At 41.1% G+C, this 24,728-nt stretch overlaps 1 protein-coding gene across 7 annotated transcripts in view; it reads right to left on the bottom strand.

Moving 5' to 3' along the window:
- The window catches only part of CTNND2 (catenin delta 2), a 680,231-nt gene extending 656,454 nt beyond the window's left edge, over positions 1-23,777 (bottom strand). For 5 of the 7 annotated variants that reach the window (XM_080382078.1, XM_080382083.1, XM_080382084.1 and 2 more), the window contains exon 1: positions 22,195-23,251. In XM_080382078.1, coding sequence (XP_080238204.1) covers positions 22,195-22,231 — 37 coding nt within the window. In that variant the 5' untranslated portion in view covers positions 22,232-23,251. Of the gene's footprint in view, positions 1-22,194; positions 23,252-23,304 lie in introns of those variants that run through there. The other 2 variants (XM_080382082.1, XM_080382085.1) reach the window with 2 other exon arrangements.
- Between the last annotated feature and the right edge of the window lie 951 nt (positions 23,778-24,728).

The raw sequence follows: 24,728 nt of genomic DNA on the forward strand, positions 1-24,728 counted from the left end.
GATAAGCCACTATAAACACTGCATATGTATTTCATTATACTATAAACATCTCATTGTCATATTACTAATTAAATAATATACTATAAAACAAATACTAAGTAAATAAATAAAATTCATATAAACTGAGTTCACTACTACAGTCATAATTCAAGTTCTTTGATTTCAATCCCAATGTCAAAACCCTTTAAAAAAAACAGCAGCAACCAACCAACAAAACACCCACAAACAAAACACAGAAGCCTCACAAGTATTTCCCACGCACACACCAACCAAAGTTTATAATTCCAGGACCTTCTTCGCCACCTTGGAGATTTAGGCTGTTCTTCCTCACATGCAGGTAACTGACACCATGACACAGTTACCCCATAGCAAGACAACATGTTTAAGTACACACACACACGCGCACCAATAAAAAAATAAAAAACTCACAAGATTCATTCTTGAAAAGCAACAAAATCATCACAGGTGGCTATCAATATTGGGAAACGGACCAGAAGGTAGATACAAAATATTACCTATTAATCAACACTACCAAGAGTAGACTGCCAGCATAAAGGGATGTAACACTAGAAATTCATGATGAAGAGAGAACTATCACTCACTATTACTAATAAATCTATCTCTGTGTAACAAAATCGATACAACTTACCCTAAATATAATTCCTCGAGTAGTAAAACTCCAGTGGTACACTATACAAGACACATCAAGGTTTTGAAAAGAGAAACCTTACAACACAGGAATGAAGGTTTAATGAAAGATTTCTAGGTGTTCAGAAACCAAAAGCTATTCACTCATAGACTGTGATACCTGGATTTTATAAAAGTTGTCTGTAGTTTTTACTGCAATCTTTGGAAGTGATCTTTATTTCTTAAGTAAGGGATCTGCAGAAGAACGAGCTAGAAATATCAGTCCCTTTCCCCCTCCTCTTTAAAACATGAACAGATGCTCTCTTGCTCTTCACAACATGGTCAAGACATTTGAAATTAATAAAGTTTAATTAGCACAACTGAGAAGCCTAAATTAAGTTTCAGATGTGCCAGTCAAATAAATCATCATAGCTGCAGAAGAGACATGCTTACTCTTAAATTCCAAACCCAAGTATCACCACACTTAAGGCTGTTCAAAACCACAGTGTTCTACATAGCTGTCCAAGCCTATACTGTACTAATGCATGGAAGAGCTTAAGCCTCATTAGGCTAGTTGTTTATATTATTATTAACACACTAAGTGGCACGTATCATTTTCAGTATTTGGATATTCAGGTATTGCCAAGTACTGAAATACTTACTAAGTCTGTATTGATTGTAGAGTCAGGTTTAGGAACAAATTCTAAAGTTACCACGAAAGGAAAGCATGATCCAGAGTAATCCTCATACTAAGGTGCAGAAGTGCTTGCACCAGTATCTGAACAGAATGGCATCATTTTAAGGCTACCTCACCATACTAGTTGAGTTATTTTAGAAAGTCATCACAAGCATTTATTACAATAAAAGTAAATTGACAATAAGCTCGATTTCCTATGTTCCTCAGGCTTAACTGGTTTGTGTGTTACATCATATGCACATCATGAAGAAATTCATCTCTGTAGCTTAGCAAACAACCATAGCAGAGACAAAACTAACTCCAGCTTCAGCGTATTTTGTTACCAGCTACACTTCTTCAGTTTTCCTTCTAAAAACCCCCACTCTTACTACATTCATTATGCAATAAGTCAATTAAACAAAATTTGGAAGACATTTATTACCATTAAAATTCTAAAAAATTTCAAAACAAATCGACAAACAAACAAAAGATCAAAATAGGGCATCATCAAAAGCATACTTCCAGTACCTTTTACTCTATATTAGCAAGGATTCTATTTAAACCGAACTCTCCCCTATACTCTTAAGAAGTGGATAGAAGCAAAATCCTAGGAACAACCAGAAAAGGCAATCAAATGCTATAACTTGCCTTCTGGTGCTAGCTTTGAGGAATATTTTAGAGAGCAAGATGGAATTCTGATAGTTTAGGAATTTCAGATGGAGAAAGGACCAAGTCCTTAGGGCTGCACATAAGATTTTGTTCACAATTTTAAATTTTGTAAGATTCTTACATTCCAGCATCATGAAATGAAAAAAAAACAATTAATCCAGGGTTTACTGCACCTATAAACATACGATTCTCTTGGAATTATCCCAGAACCAGTGGTAATATAAGTAATGCCACCAGTAATGTAACCAGTGGTATTACCTGGTATTACCACTGATGATTTAGTGTAGAAATAAATGAGCTTCAAGTATATTTTTCAAAAGGAAGGACAGAATACACAATCAGTACACTAAACAATAGTGAGCAACTGAGAACAATTTAAATAATCTGAAATGCATTAGTTCAGTAATTAATTCATTAGTAAGGCCAGAAAACACTATAATTTGATCTAATATCCACAGTAGAATAGTTTACCAATCTGACTATTCATGTATTTTAAATACATATATACATAGCATTCAATAAATATACTAAGACTACTGCCATTTGATAGCTTTATTTCCATGGTGAACTACAACCAGTATTAAACATCTAAACGCATTCTAAAATCAATGTGTTTAATATCAGCCACCAGCTCCAACTCTCATTGTTTTATTTGCTACAAAATTAAAAAGCCCTCCCACCAGAAATCACTTCCCTGTGAGGTACTGGCGGACTGCAATCAATTTACTGGTAAAAGAAGATAACTTAAGCTTCTTTATCATCTTCTGCAGGTGTTTTTTCTAGATCGTGATTCACTCTAAGGCCTTTCTCAATACACTTGCAGCATCTCAGCTGATTGCACTGAAGGGTAAGGACCCTTAATTTTTTTTTTTTTTTTTTTTTTTTTTTTTTGAGGATCATTCAACTAACTTTTAGTCCAATGCATACAATATGACTTTTGGGGGGATAGATTCATCCCTCCTCCCTTTTTCTTAATCCCCAAGTTTTGCTCTTTTGTACAAATGACATCAGATTTTCTCTGCACTCTCATGATTAGCTTCATAAATAAAACTACCTTATTTTTTTAGCAAAACCAATTGATTCCATCAGTTCCATCCATTAGTCTTCTCATTCTAATAAGCCTATATTTTATAGGGACAACCTTTTCTCTTTAACTAGCCTTCTCCCACCATTTTCATGATGTGTCCTCAACACTCTTCAAAATGGTCATCTCCAGTTAAGAATATATCCTGACATTTTTTTAAGAGAAGTTTTTTTCAGGTGCTTTATTTTGCAATGTTCTTAAAGTCCTCTTTAGATAGGTCATATATAATAATAATATAGATTAATTACAAGTACAATTTCTGTAGACTAAATATTGATCTTTATGATAAACCACTATAAATGCCCTGTTAATATGTACAAATTATGAAATACATTAGGAGATTATATAATTTGGGCCAAATCCCACTGGTTTTACTCATGTGAATAGTCCCACTGATGTCAACGGAGTTTTGAGAGTAAATACGAAAGGATTTGACTATGTTGACCAGACTACAAAGATTTACCAGACCTTGAGAGGTGGAAGAAATGCTCCTAGGTCATATACAAACTCCCCAAACAATCATATCTTATAGCTGAAGCTTCCAAATACCAACAAAACCTCCAAGAACCTTCATCCCTGATTGTTAATCTGTGTTGATGACTCTTATTTTGACATACCATCTTATTTTTGAAGATACACTTCATTAATATCTATAACCACTTTAAGGTTGTGCACAAGGCTGTCATTAAGAAGAATTCCTAGGAATATTCTGAACTAAAATATATCCAGGTATTTTTGGCACACCTATACAGAGAGAGATAATAAACAAAGCAAATTTTGTGTCTCTAACAAGGTGCACCAGGAGCAATTACTAGCCTACTGCTTCTTCTAGTGTCCTGTTCACCACTAGTTGTGGCTGATTGGCAGTGACGTTGCTCAATATATAGTCCAGCTGGCAATATTTTGTCATGTTCTGCATGTTTAGCTGCTATTAAGCAGTGTTTCTTAAAAAACATCTCGTCTAGTTTTTCTTAAACTGCAGTTACATGTCAAGAAGTCAATTAGGAATGACTATTTAGAGAACCTGTTCCTGGAGCTTCAACCCTGTACCTGTCTTGACTACTGAACACTTCCCCTCCCCCTCTGTTGTGTTTTCGTTTGGGGGGTTTTTCTTCCTTTAAACGTAGTGTGCGCCTGAAGCTTGCTGGGGCTTTTGAAAACCTAGCAACAGTGAAGGGCACAAAGTTGGGCACGATTAAGAGTTACAAAGGAATGTGAAAATCTCTTAATTTGTAGACATCTGGACCTTGCTGTTATAGGAAGCCTTGGTGAAAACAACTATTTATCTTAGTGTATGCTCTGTGTGGCTTTAGAAACATCATGTATTCTTTGTGTTTGGGCAAATTATGAATAAAGATTAAGTATGTTTAAAAAAAAAACAACACATCCAAAACCAGTCCTGTCAATCACACAGTGCCTAGTATCAAAAAAAAAAACCCTGCAAAAAAAGACATCATCACAGAGTAGAAAGACTTCAAAACCAAAATTAAAGGAGCAAGCATTTTAAGGCATCTGAATTACTGAAAGCACTAAGAGCTTTCAGGAGCTGAACTCTGACCTGCACTTCTGAAGTTGGTAGCACAGGACCCAACAGCTTCTTTAAACAAAACCAGGTTTTGGCACCCTCTAGAGGTTTTGCTCCCGCAAAGAAACAACTCGGAAGACAGATCATTATAATTATCATAAAACTTGGGAGAGCTTACAACCCAGAACTCAAGCCTGTAACCAGTGCAGACTGGTACAAAAAGGCTTATGCAAGAATGCAAAAATAATACATTAGAGCATCAGTTCTGGTTCATTCTGTGTGATCAGACTGTTCACCTCATTCAATTAGTCTAGGACTTCAGGATCTGTGGGAACAAGAACTGGAAGAACACATAACAATTAATACTCCTCTGTCAAAAGACAGGGAATCTAGTCTCCACCACATAACTTTGGAGCTTTATAAAATTTAATATGTCACTTAGTTTATGAGAAATTAAACTTAACCTGAAGACAGCTAGCAAAATATTAGATCAACCATCTATGCAACACATTGTAAAACAATATTCCAAACTTTTAGTGTCACACATATTATTTTCTTTATGAAGTGGGATTTAAATTTTAATCATGTTCTCTGAATAAAAGCAGTATTAATTATCCAATTTTCCATCATTTGCCCAGCTACTTTCCACCAAACCCTGTCCACATAAAATAGGAAGGGAAAAGAACTTTCTATTACAAAACCACCTTTCTGACTTTTTGATCGAATCCGTGTCAGATGCAACTTCCTATATTATGAGATTGGAACTACCTGTTCAGATCTCAGTAGGTCTTGCTTTCCAGATCCAAGACAAATGTGCTCAAACATTAATCATTAATTTTCCACCGTCACCCTGTAAGTCTGAGAATATAGTGTTTCAAGCAGTCGTGCAGATTTACACCACTTCCTCAAAACAAAGTAGAAAAGAACAGCTCATTTTAGATGCTTCATTATGAAAGAAGAAAAAAATTTAAAAAAAATGTTATACAATCTGAATATTAAAGAGGCATTTTCCATTATCAGTGATATCACAGAAATGTAAATTCCAACTGTGAGATGTTTATTTTTAGGATAGTTTGAAATTGCAAGCCATTAATCCACAGCTTTCCAACTCAGAGACCCTTAGAATTTTGCTGCAAACATCTCTCCTGGGCTCTGTTGAGAAAGTAAATTAAAAAATTAAAAAAAAAAAAAACCAAGGATCAGGGTGTCCAGGGTATCCCAGGAGCAACTGTAAAAAGGGAGCACACTGCATATACTTCTCCAGTTCCACTATCGAGTAATTTGAGGCACACACATCACTTTATTCAAAGTAGACTCCCATGTCAGTGACTGGTGAAATGAAATGAAGGCCAATCGCTAGCAAAATCCTACAGCATCTGCTTCGGAGGAAACTGTAATGAGACTCTTGAAATACCCTGATGATGGCTCCTCAGGGATCCAGCTCTAGCTACTGTGAATTTTTCATTTCAGGAGACTAGTTCTTCAATGTAGAAGAGTTGGTCTCGGGCCAGGCGGAATGGTGCTACACAGACACCCTTACTGCAGGCATATGGGCCCTACCAGAAACCATGAAAAGCTCTGAGCTCCTTTAAGTCCTGTTATGTCTAAGTTTTCAGGCAGCGTCAGAACATTCATTTGCCATCTGCCTGCCAAGAAACTTCTCCTGCAAGTTGGACAAGCCGCAGTAACCAACGCAACTGACATCCTTGGGATGATCACCACATCCAACGTTCAATCTGAAGACCACACACAGACTGCCATTTGCAGAGACCAGCTTGTCAGCGGGAACACATCAGGCCCATACCTAAGACTCTTCCCTGGTCCCAGACAGCTACCCTTCCCAGTTTAAACCTCTGTTCCTCATTTGATATTAAGTAACAAACTTAATACACACTACACATACATACTTAAAACATACCATAGCCCACTAACACCTGAACTTCTTTGAAACAACGCAGATGCCGAGCAGAAGTCAAAGAACAGCTGCAAATTCTCTAGAAATGCAGCAGACCTGTGCACAGCTCTCCTGATGTGGCCTCACCGGTGCTGCACAGAAGGGAGGAGTCGCTTCCCTCCACCTCATGGTGACGTTTTCCTTAATGCAGTCCAGGAAGCCGCTGGGTCTTCCCTGCCATGAAAGCACACTGCTGGCTCATGCTCAACTTGTCCACCAGGAACCCCAGATCCTTCTCTTCAAAGCTGCTTTCCAGCCAGGTGGCCCCAGCATGTACCAGTGCAAGAGGTTATTCCAACCCAGCTGCAGGACTTGGCATTTTGCCTTTCAGCTTCACGAGGTTCCTGTCAGCTCTTTTCTCCTGTTAACCTGTTAACATGCGTCTGAATAGCAGCACAATCCTCTGGGAAACCAGCCGCTCCTCAGTTTTGTATCATCTGCGAATTTGCTGAGTGTAGCTCTGTCCCACCACCCAGAACATGAACAAGGATGTTAAACACTACAGGTCACTGCAGTGACCCCTGAGCTACACTGTCAGTGCCTGGCCTCCTGGACTTCATGCTGCTGACCGCAGGCCTCTGAGCCTAGCAGTTCAGCAGATTTCAGCCCACGTCACTGTCCATTTATCCAATCCATACTTCAAGAGCTTGTCTACGAGTATGTTATGGGAGACTACCAAAATTCTCCCAACAGGTCATAATGACACTCACTGCTCTCCCTTCATCCACCATAGTCACTCATTGTAGAAGGCTATCGGGCTGGTAAAGTCTGTCTTAGCCTTCATAAATCAATACCGACTACTCCCAATCACTTTCCTCTCCTTCATATGTTTGGAAATTATTTCCAGGAGAACTTGCTCCACCACCTTCCCAGGGACTGGCCTGTAGTTCCTTCTTGAAGGCAGGAATGACATTTGCTTTCCACCAGTCCTCAGGAACCTCCCCTGACTGCCATGACCTTCCAAAGATAATTATTAGAGACTTTAAATCTCCTACAACTAGTACAACAGTACAATTTTCAATGCAGCTGATGGGCAGATGCCACGGTGAAGTGGATCAGTACAAACTCCTCCGCTCTCCAGTGAGCGAACATACCACTGCCCACCAGGTAAGGCTGAAGCCCCAGCCAGCGGATCCTTAGCATTTGATCAGATACATTCTTGCATCTGTAACAGAGTCCACACAGGAAGAGAAGGAAAAGCCCTACTGGAACCATCCAGAGACAGCCTGGTTGTCACAGACCCGTGATGAGATCCACAGAATTTCCCGTTACCATGGCCAGAGAGTGAGATCTGGTTCTCCCTCACTCAGAGCAGCCTGTACCCTGACTCAGCAAAGAGCCATGTCCAAAACAAGCAGCTAGTGGCTAAGATTACAGGTGATGAAGCCTCTTAGAGCAAAGCTCATGAGAGCAGGAGACTGGCTGTGATGTCAGGGAAGGGTGCTCAACTGTGCAACACTGCTGGAAGAAGAAAAACAATAAAATAAAAAAACGATTCAAAGTCTAACCATCCTCTGAGCACAAAAAAAAAAAAAAAATCTCTACCATGGATACAGGAGATAATGTACTCTGCCATATCCACACATACCAGTAAACAAACTTATCTCCTAGAAACTATGGCTTTTAAACGGAATTTTCCCTTCAGATTGTATCTGTAGGAAATACCATTGTCATTCACCTTGTATTTACTCTTTTGAGGTGGAAATGGTTTGTTAACTCCACAAGACTTGCTGATTGTAATCTGACAACCTAGAGGAACAATGGATAAGAAAAATAAAGATATGCTTTGAGCAGCTCCTAGAATGGAAATGTACAAAAACCTAAGGAGTAATTGCCTTGCGTACATGCATTTAGGATAGTGATAATTTGAATAATTAGAGGGCAGATATTCTAAAATTCACTGTACATTTCAATAGAACATATTTGATATCAATGCTGACTGCAAGTATATAAATGGATCACAGTTGTGAAAATTTCATTTCTCCAATAAATTATCTTTGCCCAGCAAACTTTTTAATTATTATCTTAACTGAAATATCAGCAGCTAAAAAAGCTACAACTAATGTCTCATGGAATTTTTTAAGTTTAACATTTTATTTTTCAAATTAATATTGCATTAAATGTAATTTTGATTGTGTATTATATTACTAACTGTAAATTATCCCAGAACAATAAATACAATCCATAACATGCCTCAAAACATCATTATACATTCTTGCCACTGAAGTCATTAATTGTATTTCTTCAGATATTTCACTGCATTTTAAACATATGAAGTGATAAATGCAACTTCTACCTAATTTAAAACGTGTAAAGAAAAGTCTATGGCTACCTTCTGATCCACTGAGTCAAAGCTTAGGGTGCTCAGCCACCTTGGCCCCTTCCCCTTTTGTTTCTTTTGTGTTTTGTTTGCTTTACAAAATGAATGTCAAGAAAAATGATGTCAGAAAAGGTAACTTTGGAAAAATCATCATAAAAGCTCAGAGATATTTTTAGGACAAACAAAAATTAGAGTAGTATTCAATGTTTTGTGAAAGTGAGATAAAATTGCTGATTGTCCAAATATTCTAGGGCTTACCTATGCTAATTATTTTGCTGAAATAATCTTGAACTACTTCAACATCAATTTGACCCCTATTTGAAGACAACCTATGTAAATTGTAAATACAAACATTTGTCCCTCATATTCCTGCTCTGAGACTGTTCACTTCTTACTCGAAACCAAAAAAAAAAAAAAAAAAAAAGGATTAGAAAGAAATTTTATATATATTAAAAAAATAAAATAAAGAAAAACAAGGCTTGAACACAAACTGCCTGTCCAGTTCTCTCTCCTAGTACATGATGAAACAATAGCAACAGAGACTTGCTTACAAGTAAGTTTAATACCATTCCTAATACATTCTGTGTTAATACAGTAGTATTAATGCTGTAGTAAGGGACTAGCAGCAGAATACTCACTGGTACTTTGTATAGCTTCATATTCTTGCAAAAGCAAGTTCTGGTTTCATTCTTTAAATGTCTCATGAAGAAGGGACCTAGTACAGTTTACCCTTCCCCCCAACCAAATTACTCCCTTCTTACTTATTTTCATTTTTTTAAAGAAGGGACAAAAGCTCAGAAATTACATTTTCTGTTTTGGAAAAAAGCCTCTTGCATAACCTAAAACATTTTGTTACCTGCTTGGGAGAATGTCATATGAAGACAAAGAAAAGCTAGTTTTATGCCACCTGTGCACGGACAGCAGCATAACAGGAGACAAGTATTTGCTTAAGCAACATGAAAAGAGCTACACCATATAGGAGACAGGGTACATAAGCAACTAGTATCCTATTTTCGTGTTTGTACCTGACCTTTTTTCAACCTCTCTAGGCATGTTTTCCCTCAGCAGTTGTGTTAGCCAGGTTTTTGAACTTTTCAGCACAAGGACCACCTGTGAGTATGTTTTGGACAGCACAGGTTCAACAGGGTTGTGATCTAAGTCCAGTTGTCAAAACACTGATTTAGTACAAAGTGAAGAGCCACCATTAAGTTTGATTGCTTAGATGATTGATAAATTAACATTACAGTCTGCTACTCCATCTGCACTCTTGCATATGGCCTTTCATACATGGTACAGTTAATGAATCTACAGCCCACAATTTTCTAAACACACCCTGTGAGGGAGCTGGTTATACGGCACTACACAGGCAGAGTGCTGAGGCATAATCCTGACTGTGGTTCTTGTGTTTGTTATGGCTTGTAAAAGGTCACAGATTAATCCAGAGGTGTTGAGCTCACTCCATATTTCAAGGTGGGAAATACTGGGATATTTACCACTAGCTTCAAGGTTCTGTCTTAACTTATGTCTGAGGTCCAGTTTCGTAACAAAATTAGCCTACTGAAATTCAGTATCATTCAGTGAATACACTTCCACTCAAACACGGAGAAGTTTGGTGTCATATAAGGAGAACAATAAGAAAGTCTGAAACAAAAGCTTCAAACAGGACAACTGAAGGAGTTTCCTGGGGCTTCCACCAGAAGCTAGCCCGCATCTAGTGCTAGCAGCTACAGCCCCTTGACAACCCGTTTTTGCTCCATAAAACTATTTCAGCCGTACAGTAGTATCATAAACTGCAGAGAGATGCAATATATAATGCATGCACACTTGCCAACAAATGACAGAACTCACATCCTGTCAGACAGCAGGAGAGATCCCAGATATTTAAAATATGTTTTTTAAAAAAAAGAAAAAAGGCAGCAACAGAAATCATGAGGCCACGGAAACTTCCATTATATTCTATTTAAGCCATTAATGACCATTTCAAGACAACTGAACAAAAAAGTTTACAAAAGAGGAAGCCTGACTAACAGAAGTAAATAATTAAGGGAGAGGCAGTACTGCTTTTTATGTCTCTTACGTTTTGGCTAATATTTGAATGTCATATTTAGGAATTATTAAAAACTCCACATGTATCTTCAAATTTCAAAAGTTTTGGATGTATAAATGCTCAGACCTTAAATTGCAAGTCTCTTTCTATTCTTCTCTTCTACACATACATGAAAAAGGTGAAGATTAAAACATCAGAAACATTACACAATGTTCTATAAATTCATTCAGCAAGGTAAGTCACCTTTTTGAAGCAGTTCTGAAATGATTCATGTGCAAAAAAGAAAAAGCTTTGTGCTAGCCTTCCTTTCTTCAACTGCTCCTGTGAAATGCAGATGTATAGCTGTGCTTCAGAAATACACTTTATATATAAAACCTGGTATTGTGAAATAAATCACAAGTCTCTAACCCTTTCACATAAACTACTATAAGTTCCACATTGAAGGGAATGGAATACAAAACTAGAATTATTTTAGCTATCCTCAAACTCCGTTGAGGGAGTAGAGGATTTATCGCAGTGATGTTGCCTCCTTTAGCTGATCCAAAACCAAACATACATCTCAACTCACACCATTCCAATAGGCAAGGTTCCTGATGAATTACACAGGCAAGCTGAGGTGCTGTAGCTACCACTTATTGCTGAGTTTGATTTCCCTTTTGAATTGGAGCAGCCAGTGAAAGCCCATACCACACTTCCATGTAGACATTTCTACCTTTAAATATGTTTCCCCAACTTAATACAGACCCTGAAGCATGTCCCTCTCTCCTATACCATCTGCTTTAGCAGTTGTACCGTAACTCTCCTCAAAGTACTGCAGTCTTCTTGTCTCACTGTAAGAAAACAGATATTTTTGCTCTGGAAAAAAGAACTTCATCTACCCTGAGTTTCAGGTGGCTACCATACCTCCTAGCAAGAAGCAGGGAAAATTCCAGAGGTCAAATTATCCCTTTGTCATTTTACAACTCTTACGCAAGTAACAATATACCACATACTAATATGTGCATTCTACAAACATACAGAAGAATGGGTATTTCTAATTGTGTTCCTAGTATTCAACGCCTGCACTTCTACACTCAGATGAACAGAAACAGTTGAACGTAAAGTCCAATAGCTTCTTTCAGACCTGAAGACTAGGTCACATGATTAAAATGTCAAACTCATTAACCCTATTTTCAGTGTTAACACCAAAATAGTTTCTTTATAGGGTGACAGCATCCTCATATGTACAACACATCTACCAGCCCATGGTTTTGCTAGACAGGTAAGTAAGCATGAGCAAAGAGTGGAATCAAAAAAGCACAAATTAGTATCACCTTGAATGTGCACAGGGGAGGAAATCTGGCACCTACTTCTCTGGACACAAACAGCTCAAGACACTATATATAGTAAGGATTCACCTGGAACCTTATAGTCCACTGTGTAGGACTAATTAATTTCAGAAAGTGGATCAACAAGTAAAACAGAAATACTTTTAACTCTGTAACCTCAACAGCAATCACTTTCCCTTCCCATTCTTCCTCTGATTTCAATCTTAAGGACTGCTTCACTTTTCCACTTGCCCCATATCTCCCGGCCAACTCAGCTTTTTCATACCAACCACTTTTTCTCTTTTGTTAAGCAAAAATATGACTATATTGCATAGCTACAAATTAGACACTCCTAACTAAAACCACATGACAAAAAAACCCCTTCATTTCTGGCCACCTGCCAATACTATCTAGTTATTAAATCCAAAGTAGAACCAAAAGACCATATTTAAATAAAGACTTATTAGAAAAAGTATTTGAAAAACATGCATACTTAAATGTTATGATGAGAATATTAAGCCCTTCAAAAATCAGGGGTCCTTACTTCTTTATTACAGTCCTGGTATTTTACTGCAGGCACGGCCAATACTTATAAGTGAATTTAAAACTAGTGGAAGGGGGAGAAATAATTGCTTCACTCTCAAGAATACATATTTCCATAAGCTTAATTACTTGGTTTAGCGGTCAACATGACTGTCTACAGAGCAGTACCATTTATTGACAAGGATACCACAGTATCAGGTAAACAAATGCTATACTTGCTGAACTATACTGTTGTACAGGTCAGGAAGGATGTGTCTCTAAGATCAGTGACCTAAGAAAACTAGCATTCTGATTTTTTCCTTCTCTTTCCTTCTACTCCATCATTTTTTCCCCCACCAGGAACTCATATATTGATCAAATCTGGAAAATAATTTTTTAATGTAGTATGGCAAAAACTTAGAGACTTAAAGTATAAAAATCATAAACTACTACTGAGATGATTAATCCTGCCTGCCTTACAATAACACCTGTAGTTTTCTTTAAAAGAAAAAAACCCAAACCCAAACAACAATAAAGAACAACCAAAAAAGCCCACAGCTGTATTATGACAACCATTAGACCGCAGAATTTTTGAAGAGTCAAGTAAAAGAAGGTTGAATTGAGAGAAAAAATTCTTTTATTATTTTTTATGGGGTTTAGATGTACTAAGGTATATCACATAAAGCACAGGTCTCCTGTTGAATCACCTGGATTTCTGTTAACAAATTCAAGAAGAGTATAATTGGGTTTTGCCTGGGGGAAAATATGAAATTACATTGCTTTTGAGATTAATATACAAGTTAGGTAACACACATGCAAGAGAGGAATTTTAACATTTGACACAGGTGCAACTAATTCCATACTGCTTATAGCATACGAGTTGAATATATTCACACATGCATTTCTTCAACAGGCTCAAACTGTGTTTTGCTTATTGTATCTTTGCAAGATGTTCTGTTACAACAGATACACATTTGTAAATAAAACACTCCTGAAAATGTATTTCTAAAAGGATTTTACTTCATCATTATACTGGCTCAACTACCTACGTTAAATGACTGAAGTAGCATCTTTCCTATTCACAGACAATACAGCAATTGTGCCTTCCAGCCTGTCTCCACCTTCCCCCCCCATCCTTTCTGTGGTTTGGTATCAACAGTTTCACAGATCTCTTTCTCTGCTTTGAACACTAGATACACAGTAAAAAAACAACAACAACAACAACACAAAACAAAACCAGAAACCAACCAAAAAGCAAAAGCAATTTATATTGCAGGGTCTCTGGCTCCTTGACAAACATCATTGCTCCAAGTCTGTTCTGTCAACAGATCACCAGCAATCTGTCATTTGGGGACCTGAAATATTGTCATCACCACTGATCAAAAGCCAAGTAGCTCCTTGCTGGATATTTTTCGAGGGGAGACCATGCTGAGAGAGTCTCAGACAGAGCGATCCATCAGCAATGTCAGCCTGAGGACTCCAGTGGGCAGAGCAACGCTGTAGAGGAAACCCCCACTCCCCACTTGCCAGCCAGTTCTTGTTTGAGTAAACATATATATAGGGATTTCACATACAAACAGAAAAATCAAGTTTGAATTGACCTTGCCCAGCAGGCTTCCCAGTGAAATGGCACCAGCACGTTCAAGAGGTCAGACAGAGATGCCACATCTCAAAAATGCAAGATGTCCCAAAGTCCTAAAAGTAGGTCAAGTTTATGTGACACTCAGCTGGTACTATTATCGCATGTTCCTCAAATCCTCATGTTGTACTTGCTAAAAATAATAATAATAAAAAATATTTTGAAAATCAAACTAAATTGCTTTATTTAATCTAACTGTTCGAAGTTTTACCTATTCCAAGCTAAACTGAAGGCATAAAACATGATCAAACTCTAGAGTTTTGTTTTTACCACTCAAAAGCAGATGCCTTCTCTGCTCAGTTTGAGTCTTTTTATACTAATACACATGAAATAGAGAAAATATTTATTACTTGCTACCAAAAATTCACATCTCTTCAAACAGACCGGGAACAACAACAAAAAAACCCCCGCAAGACCTATACATGCATGTACCTCCCAGACTTAGATACCGAAATTAAGAATTACAAAGCTGATTAATCTTGGCTGCTTTTTAATTAAAGGTATTTGCAGAGAGGGAACATTTAAGACAATTGATCAAAACTCAACCTCAAAAAGGCAAAGAGATGTAAAGTTTTACACCATACCTTTGCATTCCATCCACATAAAATAAATGCTGCACAGACCTACGCTACATAAGGTGGCACAGAATATAAGGAAATGTTTGCTCCTTTCTGAAATGAGGAGTATTATCCATCCTTGGAGTGCTCATTATGACAGTCAGCATTGAGAATTAAGCATGTGGGATCCCAGTGGAAACACTCAGAGGCTAACAAACTTCCCTGATTTGACCAGAAATGCGTGCTTTGGAATTGTTGTTATTGAAAAAACCCATGTAATGGCACATATTAAAAAGACCTATTTACCTGAAAGTATTAAAAAAGTGTTTAACAGAATAGTGCATTAGGCTTCCCAGATACACTATGGCTTCAGTTCAATGCTCCCATTTATATGAAAAATTTTATTTATATGAAAATTTGTATCATCAATCTGTTTCTAATGCCAGTTCTTAAAACTTGCAATTCTAAATTCACTCTTTGATTAGACATGCATATTTCTAATTAAGCTCAACCTGTCCATCCTTCTTCAGAGAGATTAAAGTCAGACTCGCTCAAGACCCTTGAGGCTTTGCGCAATAAAAATTTATTTGTTCTTGGTAAAGACAATAGAAGTCAGAAGTGGAAGGAAAGTAAGTGCAATAAGCTTGTCAGAAACACTTTCAACGAAAAATACATACTTGTGAACCTAAAAAATATTTAAGGGACCATATTTACACAGGAGAAAAAGAGGACATGATGCTGCATACCTCATGTGCATTCAACTATGTGATGCTGCATGTCTTCAGTAAAATAAAAGCATGTGCAGTAGTTAATCCTTACTGAGGTCTATGCCAGATGATGAACACTATTTTTCCCAGAATGAACTTCACCTTCTGAAAACCACATAGACACAGCTGAAAGGCATCTGGGAATCCCCAAGCAGGACTTCCAACCCTATTACTCAAAATCCTTCTGTTGGGCATTAATGCCATTAATGTGGCTCAATGACAGAAATCAAGAAAGCAGAAGACAATGGTCTTCTGCTGTTTTAACTGTACTGATAATTTCGAGAATGCATTAGGCCTTCTATATTATTGACACTTACAAAGAAGAGATGTACTATCATACTTGCAAGTTTTCTCCTCTACCACCCAATAACATATGCTAGCACCACAGTGGAAACCCGCGTATAAAAATCACATTATTCTTGTAAATCAAGCTTCAAACCCATCTGCAATAAAAATAGCATGAAATATGCGATTCATCAATTACTGTCAACCTCCTTCATTAAAGCACAAACTTTTAAAAAATATCCAAAGCTTTTCTGTTCTATGCGCTACATTTCCAAGCACACTAGGTCAGATAAGGTTAGGCACTGAACTGAAAGTTCAGGTTACCACCTTATATGATGATCAAGGATACAGGAACATCATCAGAAATATTCATAGTGTCAAATATGACTAATAATTTTGCAAAAAATTGACAACATACTCATAGACTGACCTCGATTTTGATTTGTAAGAATTCACAAGATTATCCACACAGTATTTAGCATCATCTACACCCCTCAGGAGGCCAGCTCCCACTGCCTGTGAGACCTAAGCTTCCAGATCGCACAGAATACCACTTTCAGAAGCATCACACCATTCAGCAATGAGATGATGCCACTAGGTGTGTTCAAAAGCTGTCCTGAAGTTGAGTAGTTACGCAAGAAATATAAGTGAGAAAGAGGTGGCGTTAAAAATGCCTTCAGGTATCTGCTTATTTAAAGAACAAGACAACAAGGTTTGCCCTGGCAGGCTTTCCATGTCTAACCTTGAGCCATTTCCACTGCTGAAAATCCTTAAGCTGTTGTTTCCTTAGATAAATATTCTCTGACCTAGCTTTCTGCCTTCTTACTCTGCTTTTCACTGAGTACGAGCACTCCATATCCCATGCCATGCCACTTTTCATGCCAAAAATGAGTGTGAAAAGGCTTTTTGCCTTCCCATATGCCAGACAGGTAAAGCAACAGTCAACATCTTGGCAAGAAGAAAGATTATTTTTAAACAAGCAAATTTGACTGGGACAACAACAGCCTGCTTTCAAAGAAACACAATTAAGACCCAGCCAAGTACAACATTAGGAGAAAACACCATAATGTCAGGACTTGATATGATCCATATAATAATGTATGTCATCTTCAGAGAAGTTAAGACTCTTCCCTCAGATAAATCTAAAATAATGTAAATATTTTTAAAAACAAACACACAGAGCACCTGTAAATCAGCTAGCCTACCAGAAATACACACACTCCTGAGTTTCAGTATTTTGGTGGAAAACCATGAACAAGAACCATAGGGTTCATGTGCTGTTTTCAACATCCAGTGCATATTTCCTTGCTTTTCGGATATCCAGCTTCAAAACTTGTAGTACTCTCTTGGGAAGCAGGAATTAAAATACAATACATTCTTTGAAATTCATTGTCTGGAGTCTTGAGTCACCCCTGAGACTCTTGCCAGTCACCCTTCCAAACTGCTTGCTGGTTGTCACGGAAGGCGCATACCTTTACAGCATGCACATTACAGGTTTCAGTAATCCCAGTGGTCCTAAGAGGCACAGCAATTTTCTATCACCACATTGAAACTTATTTCTAATTATTTCCCCAAACATCTTAGTAATTTAAAATAATCTCATATAAATGAATATATTAAGACTAAAGTCTCATCCAGTGGGTTTAAAACTATTAAGAACCCCATCAGAATCCCTGTTTACACTACCTGCCTAATTTTGTTTGGCTCCCTTCAAAAATTCAGCCTTAAGTAATATCTTAGTGTTATTTAGTTGAACAATAATTGACTGTGTTAGGGCAAAAGAATGCACCTATCAGTGAAAAAAAAAAAAAAAAAAAAAGAGAAAGTTTATGTTACACTAAACAGACAAATGGAAGTATGGAAGTGTTACTGTCAGTTTCCAAGAGTAGTTTTCCTGATCAAAAGGAAATTGCTGTACTGTGAATATTTTGGGGAGATTAAGAAATCAATTACAAACTTGGCAAGGAAATAAAAAAGGGCGGAGGGGTGAAGAAAAGGTAGAAGAAATGGGGAAAATGCAAAATCTTCTTCTAGAGAACCTTTTATGAGAAGCCCCATTCACTCTCAGATGTTCTTGATTTTGGATGTTACTACTTAAAGTAGACTGCATATTTGTGGCTTCTCAAAACATATGACAACAAGTGAAAAATAATGGTTTGTTATACAGCAGAACTATTTGGGCTAATGCAATAAACCACAATAAAATGTAAAATCAAACATGGTTATTTTATATACGCATTAAAAAAAAGTTACAAACTTTCTGGTAGGTCTGAGAAGTACAAAGTTTTAAAGTTTCATTAGAAGCCTGTTTTTTCCCAGAACTTCAATGTAATAAGCAGTGGCTAAAAGGACAAGAGAATGCATACTTTTCCCATGCTTTATGTCTCCTGAAGTTACTGCTTATTACTACAACTGAATTTTGTAAAGGTTGAGAGCCAGTAGGATGCACCAGAAGTTAGCATGCCAAGGGCCATTTAAACAAATATTAAATACTTGCTCTCATAGATAACAAGATGTTTATCCATTCCTTAATTTTACACTAAACTGGCTACTAACACAAGAAAAAAAAAAACCAAAAAATATTAACACGGCTATCAGCTTACATACAAAGATACCGTCTTTCCTTTTTAATTTTATTGAACTTAAATTTTGCCTAGCATACTGGACAGGTGAGATACATGCCAGAGAATCTGGCCAAGAGATCTGCTTTTACAACCTACTCATGACACCAAGTCAACACCTCCCAAAGGGATAGAAGAAATTTTTTCAGTGTGTCATGCACTTTCAGACCTATTTCCAAATGAGCCCAGATAGGAAGAGCCACTAGTCAAACCGTTGGGTGGTTCTGCATTGCATGAGCAGAGGATTGCATCGCTGTCCTGAATGGAGACTTCCTACTGACATAAGAGAAATAACTTCTACTATAATGCCCCCATCTAAAAAACAAAACAAACAAACAAACAAAAAAAACAAACAAACAAAAAAAAACCCAAACAAACAAAAAAAAACCCAAACAAAAAACCCACACAAATAATGTTTTTGCAGGTGTAATGGCTTCTGTCAAGAATAAACTATCAATCTCTGATTTAAAAGCAAATGCGTTTTAGTCCCAGTTGAATCCATTTAAAAAATAAACACATCATATTTAAAAATGCTGCCTCCATTAAAGTTTGTTTACTTGTACGTTATTAATAATTAGACTACTAAATTTAATATTGTGCAGTTAAATAAGCATCCAAAACTCATCCTGCAGTAAGACCTTACTGAGACCTTCAAAGGGGAGAAACAATCAATTTCGTTTTTGTCAGACCTCAGCTGTAACTTGAAATATCAAACTCTTTATGACTTACAAGTGCAATCAATAAGCATCAAAACCACAGATCCTTATTTAAGTGAAGAGTACTGTAATAATGTATTTTCCTTATCTTGCTGATACTCCTGAAAACAGTTGCTTCTAGGAATTGTTGAAATATACGTTTGAAATCCTAAAAAAGACATACTGGAATTTCCACAAGCGACAGGCTCTAAAAATCATATCACACTGAACCATGAAATAGAAAATGTATCTGAAGTTTAGTGCAAAATTTAACACTCATGAGTTCTGCTGATTCTGTTATCTGCTCCATCTGCATGCCAATCTAGAGCCCTACCTAAAAAGGTATTTCTTAAAACCTTAAAATAAGCTGCTCCAGCACTTCCTTTGTAGTGTAAGTTGATTTTACATGTCTTGAGAAACAAATACGTAACACCGAACCACAGCCATTAAACTGATACAATCCATCAGCAAAGGTAAATTATGCTAATCCGAATTATGCAAACACCTTTTTTTTTTTTCCAGTTGCTTCAATTTCTATGTTGTGCAGCTGTCTGTCAGAGTTCATTATATGAGAATGAAATTCATCTAGTAGCATTACTCGGGGGAAAAAAACACGGCAAAAGTCACAAGCTTGCGTCACTAATGAGCTATTTATTATTTTTAACATCCATTAAGGTACCTAGCAAACAGAACTTGAGCACCGTAGCTGGAGTTCCCTCCCAAAAGCATCTTTCTTGCAATCCACAAAAAGTCATGCAACTGGAATTCACAAATAAATACTTTGCTTCCTACCAGCAGCTTTGAGGGGCATTTCCATCAGTACATACACACAGCACAGCCCGCTACTCCTTTTATTCCCCCCCCAAGCCTCTCTTATGTAACAGACTGCAAAAACCATCTCTTAACAACGTGATCAAGATGTGATCTCCTGTTTCAGTACTACAATATTCAACATAATCACATTCAACACAATCCCGAGCCATTAATCAACTTCTTACTAATGAGGATGATCTATCGCAAGTTCCCTGCAGTTCTGCTGGATGCAGACTGATAGTCAAGGCTCCCAAAGGGTCAAGTCATTCACAGGCTGACAAGAGACAGCTTCACCAACTTGGCTCACAATTAGTCTTACAAGGGTATTTGATCATTGCAGAATGCCCGAGTTTTGCTTATATATCACAGCCTTCCTAGGTGGTCTGGGTTTCGAGTGGGGGCACGTCTCCAGATAACCTGTGTAAAGGTAAATAGGCTCTCAAAACCCCTAAAGCCGCTTGCACCTCCAAGGCCCACAAAAGCAGGGCATGCAGCAGCTTGTTCTGGAGACCTGCACCTACAACCCCCTCACGCCATGTCATTTATACACCGACCAACTAACTGGGCTGTCTGAAAAATACCAACCCACCCTACATGAGTTAGATAATTCATTTTTTAAGGCAGGATGAATACATCCTTAAATACAGGATGAGAAGGATACTTTCCCCTGTCCTGATTTTGCAGAAGCCCACAACAGACTTACATAAACTCCCCCTAATTCCGGGTAGCCCTCTCGCCATCTCAAGGTACCTAAGCCTTGACGTACCATATGGAGAGGTTTGCTACGAACCACTGCTCAGGCCAACTCACTGTTTTCACTTTACACACAGACTACCGATACAGAGTGTGAAAATGAACCTCTAACAGGAAGTTTTCCACTTTATCTTGTTTTTGCCAACAAAAAGGCATACATGTTTTAAGGGGCACAAATACCAGTTACTGCAGCCAATAAAGTTAACAGCTAGGTGTTTAATGCAGGGGCCTACTCGTTTCTAAATATTTTCTGCAAGTTTTGGATATTTTTCTATAATGCATAGGGTTAATTATGACACCCTGAATCCGAACAAAGCACACCCTGCCACTTAAAGTATGAGAAAGAAAATGTCTGTGTACAAGATGCTGTATTCCAGTTTTTCACGTATTCATACCTCCAATCCCTCCAGGGGAAATTTAACATGGTTTCTAAAATGATCTCTCTTCAGGGTTTTTATATTTTTCCCCACGATCCCCTGCCAGATGAATCTGTGTATTACATGTACCGCCGGCGCTGCTGCACCTCCTCTGTGGCGACTTGATTCAGCTGAAGCTATGCTTTGACCGATCGATGCAAGCACATTACACACCAGAATAAGAGTAAGGTAAGGGTAAAGGAAGGAAAAGCATCTTTCCTTTCAGCCATTAAATATAGATCAACGAAACATCACAGTGCACAGCGCGGCTCCCCTCCCCACCCCCCTCCGCCCGCTCCTCGAGCGCAGGATTTCGCAGACGGCGGCTTCAAAGGAAGACACCCCCCGGCCGCGCACACATACACACGCACACACACGCATACATACACACACCACGCACACACATGCACACACACACGCCGCAGCAGCCGCCGCTCGGAACCGCCCCAGGGCCCGGGTCACCGCACCGGCACCTCCCGCGGGCTGCGCGCAGGGCCGGGCGCTGCCCCCGCCCGCGGGCCCCCGCGCTCCCTCTTCTTCCTCCACCGCGTCCTCCTCCTACCCGGCCCATGACTTCACTGCTGTAACGAGTACACCCGTGCAGGGCGGCGGGAGACACGGTGCCGCGGATGCCCTACATAAGGAACGACTAACGTAGAAAGAAAAGAGGAAAGAGACGCGGGGGGGGGGGGGGGGGGGGCGGGGGCGCGCGAGGAAGAAACAAGGGAAAATAACGCGCTCCGCTACCTCGCTCCGCCGAAGGCACAACCGCAGCTCCCAGCAGCCCAGCCCAGCCCCGCTGCCTCACCGAGGGGAGCAGCGCAGGAGCCCGCACCAAGAAGAAATATCACGCAAGCGGGAAGGAGGGGGCGGGGGGGGGGGGAACCTGGCACCATTACGGTGCCTGTCGTACTCACCGATCGGCGCCGATTCAGGCAGCTTTCTCCCAAACATGTACCAAAACCCAACAGCAAATCCTCAGTCCACTAGGCAAGGATGTACAGAGAGGGGAGGGGGGGGGGGCGACCGACGGCCCCGGGCTTCACCGCAAGGTCCTGACCTTGCCCAGCTGCAGCATTTTCGGCTTGCCCCCCCCCGGGCGTGCGTGTGCGCCCGCGTGTCCCCGTGTCCGTGCGAGCGCGCCGATCCGGGCCGAAGGGGCTCCGCCGCAGGACAGCTGCCCGCTGGCTGCCGGGGCGAGGCGGGCTCGGCATCCACCGCCCCGCCGCTCGGGCGAGGTGCGGGGCCGCTGCGGCGGCGGCAGCGGCTGGGGCAGGCTGCGCGGCGGCGCCGTAGCGCAGCGCGCCTGGCGGGCGCACCGGCCGCGGGATGTGGCCGAAGGAGACACAGCCGCCGCCGCCGCAGCATCTGCCGCTGCCGCGCTCCCTCCCGCCCTGCCTCCCTCCCGCCCTCCCCGCCTGCCTCCGCCCCTCCCTCCCCGTCCCCTCCCCAGCAGGAGCCCGCCCGCCGCGGCCGAGCAGCCGGCGCTGGGGGAAGGGGGGCGGGCGGCCCCCCTCCCGCTGAGGCGCCGTCGCCTGCGCCGGGCGGGGCCGGGACGGGTCCCCCGGCCTCGCTCCGAGCGGAGCCGCGGCCTCGCCGCAGAGGGGCGCGTCCCCGTGTCCCCGCGGCCCGGAGCTCCCCGCGGCCGGGGGGGCCCGGCTCGCCGGGGAAGGGGGCGGCAGGGCGGCGGGCCGCGGGCGCAGGTGTGGGGGCGCTGCCCGGGGCGTAGCGGGGAGCGGCCCCTCGGCGGTGACAGCGGCTCCCGCCGCCTGGGGCTGAGGGACCGAAACTTGAGGTGTGCCAGGCAGAACGGGAAAAGCAACAGGGAAGCAAGAGCTTGTTCCCCTGCTCGTTTCTGCCTTGGTTCTCGCTCCCCACCTTTGGGGAAGCCAGGTGGAAAACGTACCGTGTTTTCAGAAGTCTTCTTGCGAGCGGAGGGGGTAAGGAATATGGAAGTCATGTTTGCTGCTGTGCACGCTTAACCCTTTACGGAGGAAACTTGTGTGGAATGCAATTACAGCACTCACCTGAAAGTTGTCATTCCATCGGTCCCTTTAAGTTGCTGCGCGGAGTTCTGGTATCTGCGGAAAAACACCGAATTTTTGTTTGTTTGTTTTATTTTGGTTGGGGGTTTCTGTTGCCCGGGGTGATTACTGCTAGTTCACGCTCGCAGCGACCTGGGTACCACCGTAGCAGGCAGGATCAGCCCTCAGGGCAACGCCTACAGCCCGTTATTTGCCCGCCTGAGCCCCCGGCCCCGGCACCTGCTCGGCGGGGAGCGAAGCCGCGGCCTCTCCGGGGGCGCGTGGCGGCCGGCGGCTCCCGCGGGGAAGGGCGCGGGGCTTGGGTGCCGCCATCCCGCCGGGCAGCCCCGCCGCCCCGCTCCGCCTCGCTCCGCCTCGCCGCCCCGCCGGCGCGCAGCGGGCTTTGGGCACGGCGCCGGCGCTCGCCCAGCGGCGGGGAGCGCGGGGCAGCTGTACCTGCCGCCCGAGGGCGCGGCGTGGGGCAGCGGCGCGGCCGGCCCAGCCGCCGGGCTGCAGAGCGACTCGCGGCTGCCACCTGTCGCTTGGCGTTCTCGCAGCTTCCCCGAACGCTCCTGGAAGCGGGAGGTTCGCCTCGCCGGGGGCTGGGGAGATCACCCCGCTTCCCTTCATAGCATTGCTCGCGCTGTGTCCGGCGCCAGGAACACTTGTCTTCTGCCTGTGGTGTCTTTCTTGTTTTGTTTTGTTTCTGTTTTATTTCACCATATGACTTGTTTTCATTTTACCTTTGCCCTTTACCCGGGGAACGATTAACAGCAGCGTTTTCTGCGCACTGCCTTGAGGCCAGCTCATTTATCAGCTATCTGTAGGCTCACAATAAGCGTGCTTGTGTTCGTCTACTTAGAGATGCACCATAGGAACAGAAGAGAAAATTAGTATTCAGGGGAGCCTACTTAAGCAATTCAAGAAGCTGTAACAGTAAATAGTTGAACAAACCTGTAGTAATTAAGATTTCGTCCATCTGAATCTTCTCCTCATCTAATGAAAGAGGAGAAGCTGATTCCTCTGTCGTTGTCCAAACTCAAAACTGCAGGATCGGGTCCGCCCTGACCATCTGAAGCTGGAAAAATCAGCAGCTGGAAGTATAAAAACTGCCTGCACGGTAGCATAGCTCACAGTTTGATGATTAGGACCCTATCCTGGGAAGCAGACTGGTCTTCCAGTCTGAAACTCCTAATCAGACATGTAACTCAGCTCTCATGTATCTTGACAGATGTTCTTATTTCCGAAGTATTGCAGAGTAAGGAGAGACCCACCAACAGCTGCCCTTTCAGAGGGAGAGAGAAAAGAAAAAAGCAGCTCATCACCTGCATCTGGAGGAAGAACATAATGTCTGTTAAGCAAGAGACACTGGGCTTGTGATTCCCAGCCTGAGAAAGGCATCTAATCCTGAACTGAAAGTGGTGTAT

Source organism: Falco punctatus, assembly GCF_963210335.1.
Source record: "Falco punctatus genome assembly, chromosome: 3".
Lineage (NCBI taxonomy): Eukaryota > Metazoa > Chordata > Aves > Falconiformes > Falconidae > Falco > Falco punctatus.